This window comes from Sinocyclocheilus grahami, unplaced genomic scaffold (genome assembly GCF_001515645.1).
Source record: "Sinocyclocheilus grahami isolate Dianchi unplaced genomic scaffold, SAMN03320097.WGS_v1.1 scaffold240.1, whole genome shotgun sequence".
NCBI lineage: Eukaryota > Metazoa > Chordata > Actinopteri > Cypriniformes > Cyprinidae > Sinocyclocheilus > Sinocyclocheilus grahami.
In genome coordinates this window covers 911,337-926,604 of record NW_015505419.1, presented here as the reverse complement: position 1 = coordinate 926,604, position 15,268 = coordinate 911,337, and the positions used below count along the sequence as shown (strand labels likewise).

At 38.4% G+C, this 15,268-nt stretch overlaps 2 protein-coding genes across 2 annotated transcripts; one reads left to right on the top strand and one right to left on the bottom strand.

The window, feature by feature from the left end:
- Positions 1 to 58: 58 nt before the first annotated feature.
- On the bottom strand, positions 59 to 8,311 carry LOC107597880 (uncharacterized). Its single transcript, XM_016289079.1, has 7 exons — positions 8,210 to 8,311; positions 3,725 to 6,509; positions 3,311 to 3,622; positions 1,290 to 1,330; positions 989 to 1,047; positions 597 to 899; positions 59 to 525 (listed from the first exon to the last, which is right to left on the bottom strand). The coding sequence occupies exons 2-7, from the start codon at positions 6,293 to 6,295 to the stop codon at positions 464 to 466; spliced, it is 3,348 nt and encodes a 1,115-aa protein (XP_016144565.1). The 5' UTR covers positions 6,296 to 6,509; positions 8,210 to 8,311; the 3' UTR covers positions 59 to 463.
- Positions 8,312 to 9,507: 1,196 nt separating this feature from the next.
- Positions 9,508 to 14,695, top strand: zfta (zinc finger translocation associated). Its single transcript, XM_016289121.1, has 3 exons — positions 9,508 to 9,954; positions 11,884 to 12,711; positions 14,210 to 14,695. The coding sequence occupies exons 1-3, from the start codon at positions 9,828 to 9,830 to the stop codon at positions 14,692 to 14,694; spliced, it is 1,440 nt and encodes a 479-aa protein (XP_016144607.1). The 5' UTR covers positions 9,508 to 9,827; the 3' UTR covers position 14,695.
- The last annotated feature ends 573 nt before the right edge of the window (positions 14,696 to 15,268 follow it).

The window sequence follows — 15,268 nt, the reverse complement described above, 5'->3', positions numbered from 1 at the left end:
AATTGAAATAATATATACATTATGAAGTGCATAAACTGTACAGAAATAAATACTGGAAATACAAAATCAAAATGCAGTTCTTTAGATTACAGAATAACATGCCAGTTGTTTGTGTGTTAACGTTTTTATAGATGGATCTTATTTTGTAACCTGATTTACAGGTTCTGTAAATGCACTGTTTGGAGTATTACCAGAATGTAAACATACAGTTAATGAGGCTCAGTAATGAAAAAAGGGTGAATCAACATTTTGATATTGATCTCTTACGTGACTGATGGAACTTACAAAGAAAATGTAAGAAAACGGAATCTTAAATCATTAAGGCATGAAGTTAGGTTTTAGTGAACGTCAGCGGAGACCACGTCAACTAGATGAGCCACAGAGACAGATCCCCTGCGAAGACCTCATCAACTAGATGGCCATCAGAACAAGACATGGTCATGTCTGTCAGTCACCCATCAGTTCACTCAAAGTCGTTGGCCACGACCTTAGCTTCAATTTTGACCGGGCAGGTTAAATTCCGTTCTGAAAAATGATTTATAAAATAAATTATTTTGTATTTTCAAAGCCAGGCTGAATGCAGATTTCCCTGTTACCTGTAGAAGCTCTGCATCGCTGTTGAAGCTGGTGGGTGATGAAGTGCTCTCGGACTGCCACCTGTTTATCCCAGGCTTCGAGAAAGCCTTGATGTTCAAGGTCTCCCAATGATAGTGTATCAGGATGCGCCTCCTCAATGTGAGCCTTGACGCCTTCCACACTCACAGAGTACTGCTGCTCTCCACAAACCATACACACCAACAAAGGGTTGACAGGATCAAAGTCCATGAGGTAGACATTTCTCCACTCTTCCTGTGATAAAGGTCCCTCCATTGCATCATTTGGTGCAAAGCTTGACTCCTCTTCAAACAGAAGATGTTGGTAATACCAGTAAACAAATAGTCACTTAAAATGTTTGGTAAAGTGTGTTAGAAAATTCATTAAAAATAACCTTTGAGTGCAGGTTGACATGGTTCAGCAAAGTAGCCAAGTTGGTCTTCTAAAGTTACACTGGAAAAGAAGCCAACATTAATGTCTTTTCAGCATATTAATATGATTTCTGTAGGGTCGTGTGACAGTGAAGAATGGCTACTGAAAATTCAGCTTTGCTATCACAGGAATAAATTACATAAAAAAAAATATTAAAATACAAAATAGTTATTTTAAACTGTAATCATATTTGACAATATTACAGTTTTTACAGTATCAAATAAATACAGAAATTCTAAAATATTATTACAAATTTCACTTACCTCTGAACTACTGCTGAGCAGAGACTGGGAGAGTTCTGACTCTGGGAAGATTAAAGAAAAAAAGTAAGGATAGTGTACATTAACTATGTAGCAACTGGCAACAACTAATCACTAGAGCTGTAGCTCATTTGACCAAAGGATGAACCCCCCCCCCCCAAAAAAAGATTATAAGTTCACGTATATGTGAATGCTCTGAGTGACTTGAGGCTGGGTAGATGACAACAATTCTCAAACAATCTGAGAAAGTGCTACTTAATTGGACAAACCAAATTCAGATGTTTCTGCCATGGCATTTTTAACCTAAAATAATTACACAGTTTAACCCTTAAATCCATTCTGAGGGGGTTCAATCATTTGAGAAACTGGAGAAAGGAACAATGAAAATATTCAGTTAATTGGTATAAAAACTGGCATCTCACCATCTTCATCTAAAGTATAAGTAATCTAAAAGCAGCAAGCCGTGAGAAGGCTGCTGATCTTATATGCTAAAATAAAATGTTCAAATCTTTTACATGCTTGTTTCAGAAATGTATTTTGAAGAAAAACATCTTTCATTATTTGACACCTAATCAATTACAAAACTCTCCACCATCACGTTGTCCTAATTTTTTTTCCCTATGTTTTGCATGTCCCTACAGTATGCTGACACACAGATATGCCTGGAGGCACGGGGGGCCTACACAGGGCTTCTGTACACTGCCACAAGTCAAAAGAGGCCTCCAAAATGTTTCTGTGATATTCTAGTGCTGAGGTATGGCTGGGGCCCCACATGGGGCCCTGTGAACACTGCTCCAATTGAAAAGAACCTACCCCCATTTGTCTGTGAATTTCTGGTGCCGAGATAAAGCTGGGGCCCCCAGGGGACATAAAGCATGTAGTGTTATTATTACAGCGTTTTGGTATACTGTGATGTTTGGTTCTCAGTATAAACTCGACTTCATGTAATTCCAAACCTGTATGACTTTCTTTCTTCTGTGGAACACATAAGCTAGTTTGAAAAAATTTTTCCCCCATATAATGAAAGTCAGTGGTCAGTGTTTTGGACCCTATTGACTTTGTATGAGCAAAAACAGTTGAAACATCCTGCAAAATCTCTCTTTTTTTGTGTTCCGTAGAAGAAACAAAGTCATACAGGTGTGAAACAACATAGGGATTGGTAAATGATGATCCGTTTAGATGAATGAGCCACTGATAGTGAAGATCAGATCAGTTTGCACAGCACTGTGCAAATCACAAACTGGTTAAACAGATCTGTCACACGAGTAAACAACTGCATGATCAGTGGGTTGCACTGTGTGGGTATCGCAGTCCCACTCAAACTCACAGTGGTGCTGCACTGTGGTCTGTTTTAGAACAATCTGTAAATGAGGGGGGTGTTACTGCTCACAGTGTTTTGAAATGATTGTGCTTTTATTTGGGGCCTTTTCTCTGTCTGTAGTTACATTACTTTTCAAAAATTTGGGGTTGGTAAGTCTCTTACGCACACCAAGGCTGCATTCATTTGATTAAAAATACAGTAAAAACAGTAATATTCTAAAGTATTATCACAATATAAAATAACAGTTTTCTATTTTAATATATTTGAAAATGTAATTTATTCCTGTGATGGCAAAGCTGAATTTTCAGCAGTCATTTCTCCAGTCTTTACTGTCACATGAGTATACTGTAGAAACTTAATTTTCTGTAAAGCTGCTTTGCAACGATTTGTATCGTGAAAAGCGCTATACAAATAAACTTGAATTGAATTTAACATGATCCTTCAGAAATCATTCTAATATGCTGATTTGCTACACAAGATACATTTACTATCAATGTTAAAAAAATTGTTGTGCTACATAATTTTTTTTCAGAATTCTTTTAAAAGTTCAAAAGAACAGCATTTATGTGAAACAGAAATCTTTTGTAACATTATAAATATCTTTGCTGTCCAAAAAAAAACAAAGTCTTACTGACCCCAAACTTCTTAATGGTACTGCACATAAATAAAACCAATAAATATATACGCTCTAAAAAATAATTACCTGTAAATCCTGGCCTTGTGGAGGGACCATCATCTGGTGTAGCTTTCTCTCACGTGCTGCCTTTCTAGCTCTCTGCTCCTGTTTCTTGATCCTCCACTGCATGCGTCTTCTACGTATAACCTCCTCTGGATCTTCTTGTGGATTTGGCGTTGCCACTATTTGGCTTCTATCACATCTTGATTTATCTGTAGGTTGTGTTTGTGGACCAGAAGGCTTGGTGCACCTGCTTGTTTTTTTCTGAATGGGGATCTGTCTGCATGTGGAAGTGTCCTGGGACATGGCTTGCATGAGAGTTGTGCTTCGTGTTTTCTTCTGGGGAATCCGAGAAACACAATAGTTCATATGGCGACACATTTAATAATTCACATTATTATCAATTACTTCCCATGACATTCAAATATCAATGCAACTCACCTGTGGCAGATTACGAAGAACTGCATGTTTGGTTGCATCTTTGTTGGCTTTTCTAGCCCGCTGTTGTCTCTTCTTTAACCGCCAATACTCTCTCTTTCGTTGAAGCTCATCACTTTCACCAAGCTGCTGCTTTTGCAAGGCCTGTGAAGGGCAGGCCTGCTTGGGATCTGCTCCACCATCACTGAACTTCTGAGGTTGCAGAGCCACTGGAGAAATGGCATGACTTCCATCTGTAGCCTCTTGACAGACGTTATGAGTCTTATAACGACTGGTGTTTTCAAAAGTTGATGCCTGAGGACTCAATTCGATATCTTTAAGGCTTGTGTCTTTTGAGAGGTCACACTGTAACAAGACGTTTTGTTGTAAGGTAAGACTTGGCTTTGCATCTTCAGATTTAAAAAGGTCATCTTTAGTCAACGGAAGAGGCTCATTTTCACACTTAACATGCATTTCGTTGGCATTATTTTCTTCTGGTGTGTAAACTGATTCCTCCAGGAGCTTTTTCATGGAGGCAACAGCCTGAAGAGTGGTGGCATGATGGTCCACAGCTGTTGGAGGCTCAATGTGTGATTCTAAGGATTCTTTGCAACTATTAACACTGATGCAGGGAGTAATTTCTGGGATGGAAAACACAGCTTGTATAGTGGGATAGACATGCTCTTCTTTTATAGGTATTGGGGCACTGGTAGAGGAGTGACAAACTGTTGTGGTGATAGATGAAGTAATACTCTGCCTATGGTTTGTCTTCTTGTTTTGCTCTCTCTGCTTTAACACAGAAACCTTCGACCTAAGCAGACCATTCCCAAGTCGGGCAGCTCGACTAGCCCTTTGCTCTCGTTTCTTTATCCTCCAATACTCCCTCAAACGGGCGACCCTTCCTTCTTCTGTTGGGGTTTCAGACTGGATGGTGACTGTCATACTGCCCATAACTGCACCTCTGGTTAACCTAGACTTTACTAAAGAGTTTTGTTGAGCATTAGTACAGTTACTAGAAATGTTGAATGGAGCGGAAGCTAGCTTTGTGACTGGTGGAGCATCTGAATATAGGGGAGAATTTACTTGAACCTGGAGTTTTACATTTCCAATGCATTTCACATTGGAAATGTCTTGACTTGCAGGTAGGGAAGCCTCGGGAGATGTCTTAGAAATGGTGACTGTCACCGTGCCATCTTCTTTGATAAAACCACCAATGGTATCTGAGGAAACTTCAAATGCACTTGTTTTGCTCGCTTCAACTCCGCACGCCTGGTTGAAACTGCTGTAGGAGTGTCTCCCATGATGCTTTAGTGCGTCACGTTCCTTCAGTCGTGCTTTTAATGCCATAGACAGCCTTGCTCTCTGCTCACGTTTCTTAATTCTCCAGTATTCTTTCTGCCTGGCATGGCGATCCTCGGGAGACTCAACTTTGGAAGCACCAAGGGTGGATTTCCTCATTTGGTTTTGACAACGTCTCTTTTGAGTATGTGCACATTTCTGTACTTTGGATTTACTTGAGGATGACTGCAAAATACCAGAGGTTAAGGATGCATGGTTTGGTTTAGTACTCTGAACATGTAGTTGTGTTGTTCGAGAACCGTTAAATTTTGCTCCCAGCGACTGTTGATTGAGGGATACAAGATTTGAGTTGAGACTGATTCCTCTCAAGGCCTTACTGTAAGTAGGAGACGAAGCATGCATGATACCAACAGATAAAGGTTGTCCTTGTCCGAGACTCCCTTCTCGGTCCCGGGCCAGCATTGCAGCACGCTTTGCTCTCTGTTCCCGCTTTTTGATACGCCATTTCTCTCTACGCTTAGCAACCATCTCTTCTTCAGTCATAGCCACTCCTGTGTTGTGCTCTGAAGCAAAGGCACATGTTCTTCTCTTAGTGATAGGATTCTGGTTTTCATGAACCTTACATTCTGCAGAGGTCAAGGGTCCAAGTGAGTTCTGAGGCTTATTTTGGTTTCTGTGCACTGGTAAAACCATGGATACATGGCTTTGCAAAGATGTTGTTATGTGCTTGCCATTTAGGGATGACATTCCTGATTTTGTTTTTTGAGCATGAGTACTGTTTGGATGCAACTCGATGCATGTTGTAGGCACCGAATGGACTGTAGGGCAGAGATATTCAACCGTTGAAGCATTTGTTTTTGATGACCCTGTATCTGAGGGCTTTATTTTTTTATTACCCATTACACCCTTCAGGGAATCTGTGCTTGTTTCTGGGTACTGAGGTAAGGCATGGTTGAGCTTGGTCCTTTGAAACCATCTCGCATTTTGGCATGGCACCATAGTAATATTAGTCTCAGATACTGATAGACCTGAGCTGAAGGAGTTTTTAGGAGCATCAGCATCTTCCCGTTTGAATGAAACATTATGATTATGTAGAGAGGGATCATTGCTGGCTTCACTAACAACAGACATGCGCAACCCCAGATTTTCATTTCCAATCTTCTTTTTGGTAGATGACTTTCTTGCCCTCTGCTCTCTTTTCTTACTCCTCCAATATTCCCTTTTGCGGGCGATAGTGGCATCATCAAACTCTGCTGCTGGTTGATAACGACGTTTAGAGGAAGTCTTGCTGGACATGGCTGCTGTTTGGTTACACCATCATTATACTAATGTCAGCTGCTGGAGTAAGTCTTCTTAGGCTTGGCAAAACCTGATCTAAACAGGGTTATCTGTGGGGTCACATCTTTAATTTATGTGAAGCAATCTCTCAAGGTCTTTCTGTTTAGATGGATTTTGCATGCAGTGCTTGATTCAAACTGTCCATTTTTCTGAAAAACCAAGAGTAGTTGACCTTTAGGGGAAACAAAATGCATAATAAATAATTGATCTGATGAATGATGAGAGAGAGTGTTAACTCATGTTCTTTAACACAAACCAAATGACTATAAGCTTGAGGCTACACTTCAACAACAATAAAATGACAATAAAATAAAATCATCAACATAAAATATATCTAAAATAGGAAAAAAATAATTCAAACTAGCAGATTAAGGGTTAAAAATAATGGACATAAAAGGGCCCCTATGCTGGAGGACGGGGCCCTAGAGAGCACTTTGTTGGGTGTTGTGACAAAATCCTCAATTGTGATTCATATGTGATCATAAAGCAACAATAGACGACGTCCAGGGGCCCCTGTAGTCTTCCAAAGGCATGGCTGGGACTCAGAAAAGGGGCCCTCAAATACATATTGGGTTTCGGTACATGCACATGTCATTTCGCAGACCCTTTTATCCAAAGTGACCTACGAATAAGGAACAGTGCATGCAATTTATCATAGGAGTAACATATGCAGTACACAATGACAAGTGCACCCTTAAGTAGTACACGTAAATACAAGAAATAAGAGAATGATGCCCTCTATCCATGTGGGGGAAGGGGACGTCTGGGGCCCCGGGGGAATGTGCCCCACATGCTGTGTCTGCAACGCTGATTTGAATTTATAGGAACATCAAGCACTGCCATGCAAGCATTGACATTAAATCAATTCAATTTAGATCTATGCTACAGAGCAAGTAGGAACAATCATTTTTCAATCATTTTTTTGTCACAAATTGTTCTTCAATCTTCAAGAAATGTTTGAAGACAACTCACACTTGGTCCGCAACCATTACCAAGTTATTTCCAATCTTATCTCCATCTTAGTACTAATAGCCTGATGCTTTTCAAGCCAAACTTTGGGATTTTGTATTGCAGCATTTTTGTGTCACCGTCTCCCTACGATTAATCATACTGTAGAATTGCTCATTTGCAAGTCGCTCTGTATAAAAACATATGCAAATATGAATATGAATAAATGTAAATATCAGTACCAGAGCGTCACGCATCGAGTTCCCAGATTTTTCTGGACTAATGTTTTGGCGCATTTTTGGAGCTTGATATAGTCTCTGCGTCTACGTTAACTGTATCAAAGAGTGCACATTCTACAAAATATGTACTTTGTGCATTCCACATAAGAAAGAAAATCATACAGGTTTAAATCAACATGATCTTAAGTAAACAATTCCCGATTTAAATTTTTATTCAACTACGCATTCAGTAACATTACAACTGCTATGCATTGCTAAAGAAAGGGGCTTTTTTTAAATGGAAAGCATACAAATATGCTTATATGAATAAAATGTGTAGTAAAGGATAACTTAAACTCAAACAGAGCCCAAAGATGGGACAAACACGTTGCTGTCACTTTAAATCTTATCTCACAATCACAAGCTGATGATTTCTCCGGCTAACTCTGGCGTTTTGTTTTGACACTGTAATGGCAGCGCTTGTTTATTTATATAAAATGTATATTTAAAAAGCATCCTAGCAAACACTGGAGTGGTTTTACTGAACAAGCTATCGCTGTCTCTACGACAGAGACAATGTTGTCTTCCCTATCTGCCCTCCTGAGCTGCGGTCTGTGTGTCTGTCTGTCAGCTCGTGGACTGTCGTGTCTTTAAAGTAAAAAGCGTCACGACAACACCGTGTGTGCGAAGCATGCGTTTGTTTTACCTGGTAAATGCACCTAACTTTCCTTGAGCTCAGTCTCAGGACACTGCAGTCGGGTCGCTTCCCGTTGCAGCCTTTCTTTCTATCGATGCCTTGACAAAGGTAAAAAATACCAGGATGTAGGAACTTAGTAAGTCATCTTAAAGATTCCTAAATGCATCTACTTTCGGAAGGCCAAATAAAGTGCTTTTGCTTTCGCCTAGAAACACACATATTTATTCTTGTGTTTCATTATTCATATTTATTCTTGTACATCTTTATTTGCGTGCACATTTGGGCACATTATGCAAATATTTCCACATAGTGAGGTAGATATGTGGGGGCGTGTAAGAACGAGCCGTTTTAGGGGGGCGTGGCAGAGTCTTAACTTTGATAAAGAATATCTCTTTGGTTTTGAGACTTTAGTCTTTGTAACTTCAGGGATCTTATCTATGCACAATCAGCTTGTAACACTCCAAAGAGAAAGAAAAAATTGAAATCGCATCATATGACCCCTACCACTTGTCTTAAAGCAGTCCCTCCCTCCATAAAACACAATTACGTTCTGCATAAAAAAATAAAATAAAAACCGGCCATTATGAATTAGTTGCAGATAACTTAGTGGTATTTTTTAGTTTTCTAATTTTTTAGTTTTATATTTAATATTTAAGTATTAGAAAATAACCGGAACACCAATTACACACAAAAACATGCCCTATGTGTCCCTCATGAAAACTATGTAAACAATGGCTTTAACAATCCTAAAAATATAAAATAATATAATAGTATAAAATTATACTTTGGCATTATGTAGGCATTACGTATCTTATATATTATATATATATATATATATATATAAAACGTGTTAAATAATTTTTTTTAAAATACAGATGCAAAGCTGTATTGTAACAATGTAACAAATGCATATTTTTCGAATACTGAACACAATTTAATTTTTTCCATTTCAATTTTACAATAAAATACACAAGGATACATGCACAAGTGTAAGAAACACATAAAAAGATCAATGATATGAATAATACAATTTAATTAAACTGTCATTTCATGTAGAATAACTGTATTTTCCAAAAACGGTCTGTAAATAAATGTACCAATCAAAACTAGAAAACAAAATATATTTAATCCTACATGAATTAAATGGCATGTACAAAATGCATAACTTTGGTTACAATCTTATGTAAAATATGAAATAAAATCTTCAAAATGGGCCCCATGGTGCACCCGTCACTATATACATCACAGCCGCTACTGTCTCTTTAAATTTACCCAGGAGCCCCTAAAGGAGCCCCAGGGGCCCCTAGCTCGGCTCTCCACCCTGAAGACAAGCAGAACATCTAAATACAAACAGGAGACCGCTTAAAGTCACCGACCATTTGACAGATCTGCACTCCAACTTCGATCTAAATGCGACTTGTATGGTCTCGTAAAGTTAAGTTTACTTAAAGCAAACAGCGGTGAGGCTCCAGTGCAGAGACAGACACTGCACACACTGTGATGGGCGAGTGCGCGTTTCAGATATTTAGTCAACCACCCGACGAATGCATCTACGAAATCCTCCGGTTGTGACATTTCCACGTACTAAAGGTGCGAATCCTGTACGTTAAAATCACATAACACAGGTATGGATGAAGCGGAGTCCAAAGAGTCGGTGCACAAAGCTGAGAAGACAGAATCTCGCTCATTAATAATAAAAGCTGAGGAAGAGGCGGCGACACCGCAGCGGGGACACTTGGGGGACCTCTCAGCAGGTAAATGTGGTGTTAGGCATTTAACTTTGACCATTAGATCGATGGCTCTCTCTTGGAAATGTTAAAACCCGTGACGAACAATAGCATGCAGCGGCATGGCCCCTAATCTTTCGGGCTCCACTATAAACAAAGGCAAAATAACCATGCTGCATATGTATACGCGATGCGCCGTCACCACCTAGCGGATATATGTAGTACTGCACCATGCCGCCGCCCCCTTGTTGTGTGCGGAAATACCACATTTTCACTTTGATATCCGTTTAAATCGTGCTAAATTATTTGCGTAGCTATTTTTCTTAAAAGAAAAGTTATTTGAATATTTAAAAAAATTTGAGACTGCTACCAATAGTAGTAAAAACAACAATTAGAATATATGCTGACAGATTATAATATACATTTTATAATTCGTTATAGCAACATGTTTGATTATTGAATATTAACTATGAATAAATAATTAGTATATCATAAAATATGCGAAATACAAAATAATTAGCATATTTTTCAGATGACGTTCATTTCAGTTACAATATTTGACAATGACTTTTAGCCTATCAGCAACAGACTAATGCTAAATAATAATCAATATATGAATGTATACATATATGCTGACAGATTATATGTAGGGTTTATGCAAAAAAATTACTTTAATACTTGTTTAATACTCACCAGTCGTTAATATTTTTAAATTTAGATCGATGGCTCTCTCTTGGAAATGTTAAAACCCGTGACGAACAATAGCATGCAGCGGCATGGCCCCTAATCTTTCGGGCTCCACTATAAACAAAGGCAAAATAACCATGCTGCATATGTATACGCGATGCGCCGTCACCACCTAGCGGATATATGTAGTACTGCACCATGCCGCCGCCCCCTTGTTGTGAGCGGAAATACCACATTTTCACTTTGATATCCGTTTAAATCGTGCTAAATTATTTGCGTAGCTATTTTTCTTAAAAGAAAAGTTATTTGAATATTTAAAAAAATTTGAGACTGCTACCAATAGTAGTAAAAACAACAATTAGAATATATGCTGACAGATTATAATATACATTTTATAATTCGTTATAGCAACATGTTTGATTATTGAATATTAACTATGAATAAATAATTAGTATATCATAAAATATGCGAAATACAAAATAATTAGCATATTTTTCAGATGACGTTCATTTCAGTTACAATATTTGACAATGACTTTTAGCCTATCAGCAACAGACTAATGCTAAATAATAATCAATATATGAATGTATACATATATGCTGACAGATTATATGTAGGGTTTATGCAAAAAAATTACTTTAATACTCACCAGTCGTTAATATTTTTAAGCATTTTTCTGAAATACAAAATCATTTGCATCGTCTCATGAGATTACTAGCTTTGTTGTCTTTTGAGATCAGCAATATAAAAATGTATACACTACTACTGCTTAATATTTACAATAATAGTGATTTGAATATGTGCTGACAGATGTTTTATAGATGTATGCGCAAATGGGCTTGTAGACAAAAACACTTTAACATAATCATGGCAGCATTTTTAATATTTGTTATATATCTTAAATAATTTGTATGTCACAAAATACAGAATAACGTTCATATTTTCAAATTCCAAAATACACAATTTTCACATTTTCCTATAACGTTTCTACCTTTAGAATGACCTTCAATCTATCAGCATCAGTCCTATTTAACATCCAGGACTGTCCAGAATAACATATTGTATGTTCTGAATATACCTATAGATTAAAAAAAAACAAAAAAAACATTTATGCACAAAAAGTGCTGACAGAAATACATTTTCACTTAATATTCATCGCCATCATTTTATATATATCTCCGGTATTTTATATTTCCCTGTAATTGAAAACAGTGTAATAATTTCACATTATACTTCATCAGTGACACTCTCTTTTTGTGTCCTCCACAGGTCAAGAGGGCATGACCAATGGTCTCACATCTCATAACAGCCAGGACGTTCCCGTCACCTCTGTATGCTCCCCAGGCACCAGTTACTGGTGTGTCTCTGAGAACGCAGACTCTCCTTTCCTTCTGTCTCCAATCCCAGGACCATCTACAAAAGACCCTCCTCCATCAAAGCACACACCTGGCCGAGACCACCGGCGCTATTACCATGAGTACTGGCGCAGCGAATACCTCATGGACTTCGACCCACAGAGACAAGGGATGATCTGCATGGTGTGTGGCAGTTCACTGGCCACCCTGAAGTTAAGCACCATCAAGAGGCACATCAATCAGAAGCATCCGTACTCGCTGCTGTGGACCGAGTCCGATAAAGATGTGATCCGGTCGGGATGGGAGAGTCATCTGAATCGAGAAAACAGCCAGCCGTTATGTCCCGAAATAAACATACATGGTTCAGCCTCATTTATTCCTCTGAATGTGGATCCCATTCAAGAAAACTTGATGAACTACACAAGAGGAGATGAGAATCCACCAGACACTGGCCAGAGATCCCAGTCCTTACCTTACTATCCCAGAAAGAGAAGACTAAAATACGGCAGCCCCTGGCGTCTCCGCCTGGATTATTTAGTGGCGTACGGTCCTCCGGAAAACCCGCTCTGCTACTGTATGGTGTGTTCTGAACACCTGCCTGTGCCGAGGGTCAGCAACTTCCGCAAGCACATCCAGGAGTGCCATCCGGAGATGAGTAGCCTCAGCCGAAGTGAGAGAGATGCCGTGGTCAGCGCCTGGATAAAAGAGGAGAAAATCGACAAGGCTACACCGAAAGAGGATGGTAAGTACAGACAACTAGACCCACAACATCAGATATAGAGAGATTCAGACTATCATCACTGTAAATGCCATAATTTTGTATTAAAAGAAAATCATCATATGAAAAAAGAAAAAAAAAAACACCAGAAGTTCGAACCAAAGTTCCAACTTCGTTTCCCATAAAAAATCTTTAAAACCAGATCAATTAAACCCAAGAAGCAAAATTGATAATCTAAACCCTGTTGAAAAAACCAGCATATGCTGGTTAGGTATGTTTTGACGCTGGGATGCTGGTTTAAGCTGGTCCTTTGCTGGTTTATGCTGGTCCTTTGCTGGTTTAAGCTGGTCATTTGCTGGTTTAAGCTGGTCCTTCTGCTGGTCCTTTGCTGGTTTAAGCTGGTCCTTTGCTGGTTTAAGCTGGTCCTTTTGCTGGTCCTTTGCCAGCACATGACCAGCATAAACCAGCAAAGGACCAGCTTAAACCAGCAAAGGACCAGCTTAAACCAGCAAAGAACCAGCTTAAACCAGCAAAGGACCAGCATAAACCATCAAAGGACCAGCTTAAACCAGCATCCCAGCCTCAAAACATACCTAACCAGCATATGCTGGTTTTTTCAACAGGGTAAATGAAAGATTATTTAGCTTCTCAGGTAAATTTTTCTTGTTTTAAGGATGTAAAGGTATACAAGATGTACTTGATCTTGAAAATATGTTCATTAATGTCCTCTAAAATTATTACATATCACATTATATTTCATAAGCTAAAAATAGTCAAATTAAAAATGTTCTCTTTACTAGTGTTTTCAGTTAGCCTCTGCTTAGCAAGCTAAAAGCTTGAAAACGAAAGATGAATTAGCTTCTCAGGTAAATCTATCTTGTTTTAAGGATGTAAATATATTGAAGATATACTTAATCATGAAAATATGTTAATTAATATCCTTTAAATTACATATTACATATAGCATAATCTTTTGGAAGCTAAAATGGTCAAATATTTATTTTTCCTAGTGTTTTCAGTTAGCCTTTGCTTGGCAAGCTAACAGCTATTTAGCTTCTCAGGTAAATACATTTTGCAAAGTAGGCTATACATTCGAGTTGTACTTAATCATGAAAATAAGCTTGTTAATGTTTTTAAATTACATAACATTATATTTCAAAAGCTAAAAATAGTTAATTACACTTCTCCTTCCTGGTGCTTGCAGTTAGCTTTCACGAAGCTAGCAAGCGAACAGCTTGAAAACGAAAGATTATTTAGCTTCTCAGGAAAATGTATCTTGTTTTAAGGATGTAAAGATATTCATGTTGTACCTCTGAGCCAACTCTGCTTAGCATTAGCCACAACAAGGTAGGCCAAATTGTTAGGCCTATGTAAATTTGCTTATGGTTCTGATGTCAAAATGTTACAATTTCTGAATGAAAGTATTCCTGTTGGATTGTTAAAGAAAAATCCTCTTATAAATCAAATATATCGTTTAAAAACAATAATGTGTCTCTCTCTTTTCTTTTGTTTGCCACTGAAGACCCACAAAGTGGCCCTGTCACTACAAACGCTGCTGGTGGCATGCAGGTGTCTCCTGTGAAATCCACAGAGCAAGGAGTTGAAACAGAAGACAATAATAGCACAAATATCACACCATCAACGCAGATGCCTGGGCGGCACAGGCACTACCCGGGGAAGGACCAGCGGCGCAATTACCAGGCCCGCTGGAAGATGGACTTCCTGATGGACTACGACTGCAGGAAGCATGGATTGATCTGCATGGTGTGTGGTGCTACGCTCGCAACGCTAAAGGTCAGCACCATCAAGAGACACATCCTACAAGTGCACCCTCATTCGCTGGACTACAACCCAGAGGAGAGGCAGCTGGTCCTGCTTTGCTACAACCAGATCTCAGTGCACTTTCATTCGGACGACTGTTTTTCGGGTTCGAACCACGGCCATAAAGAGCATGCTAACGGCAATGCTTATATGAATACCGAATGCACTACGAGCCAGAGCACTTAATTGAAATAGAAGGGTTAGGGATGAGTTTTCGACATCCTGTTTTTGTTTTCGATTTGGGGTTCAAACTCTCAGGGTTACAACGTTTAGGAGTAACGTATCAACATTTACATTTCAAGTTATGTACACATACAGTATAAGACACTACATTCATCACTTGTATATACTCCCTTCTTGAGTTTGGATGTAAATATCATTCCTTTTGAGTTTCTCGTATAATTTACTGCAACACCAATAACTAATAAAATGTCAATTAATGTCGGTATGAAAAGCCTAGTTCTTTAAATAATTTATTCAACATTTCTGGTAAAAATCATAGATTCAGATGTATGCAACTGTAGCTGTACAAATTAAACTTTGTGATCTATAAGATTTGAACGTTTTTGATACAAGTCTCTTATGTTCACCTGGGCTGCATTTATTTGATGAAAAACACAGTAAAAACAGTAATATTGTGAAATATAATAATTGGTAAATTATTATAAATAAAATGGTAAAGCTGAATTTTCAGCATCACTTCAGTATCACATGATCCTTCAGAAATCATTCTAATATCATTCTTCTGATTTGGTAATCA

What these genes read in the sequence shown, in the direction of transcription:
- LOC107597880 (XM_016289079.1), bottom strand. Translation starts at nt 6,295, where the DNA reads ATGTCCAGCAAGACTTCCTCTAAACGTCGTTATCAACCAGCAGCAGAG. An exon ending in CACAAGGCCAGGATTTACAG is followed by an intron (nt 1,331 to 3,310) that starts GTAATTATTTTT and finishes TAATCTTCCCAG; the next exon opens with AGTCAGAACTCTCCCAGTCT. An exon ending in TGCTCAGCAGTAGTTCAGAG is followed by an intron (nt 1,048 to 1,289) that starts GTAAGTGAAATT and finishes CTTCTTTTCCAG; the next exon opens with TGTAACTTTAGAAGACCAAC.
- zfta (XM_016289121.1), top strand. Translation starts at nt 9,828, where the DNA reads ATGGATGAAGCGGAGTCCAAAGAGTCGGTGCACAAAGCTGAGAAGACA. An exon ending in CTTGGGGGACCTCTCAGCAG is followed by an intron (nt 9,955 to 11,883) that starts GTAAATGTGGTG and finishes TGTCCTCCACAG; the next exon opens with GTCAAGAGGGCATGACCAAT. An exon ending in GGCTACACCGAAAGAGGATG is followed by an intron (nt 12,712 to 14,209) that starts GTAAGTACAGAC and finishes TTGCCACTGAAG; the next exon opens with ACCCACAAAGTGGCCCTGTC.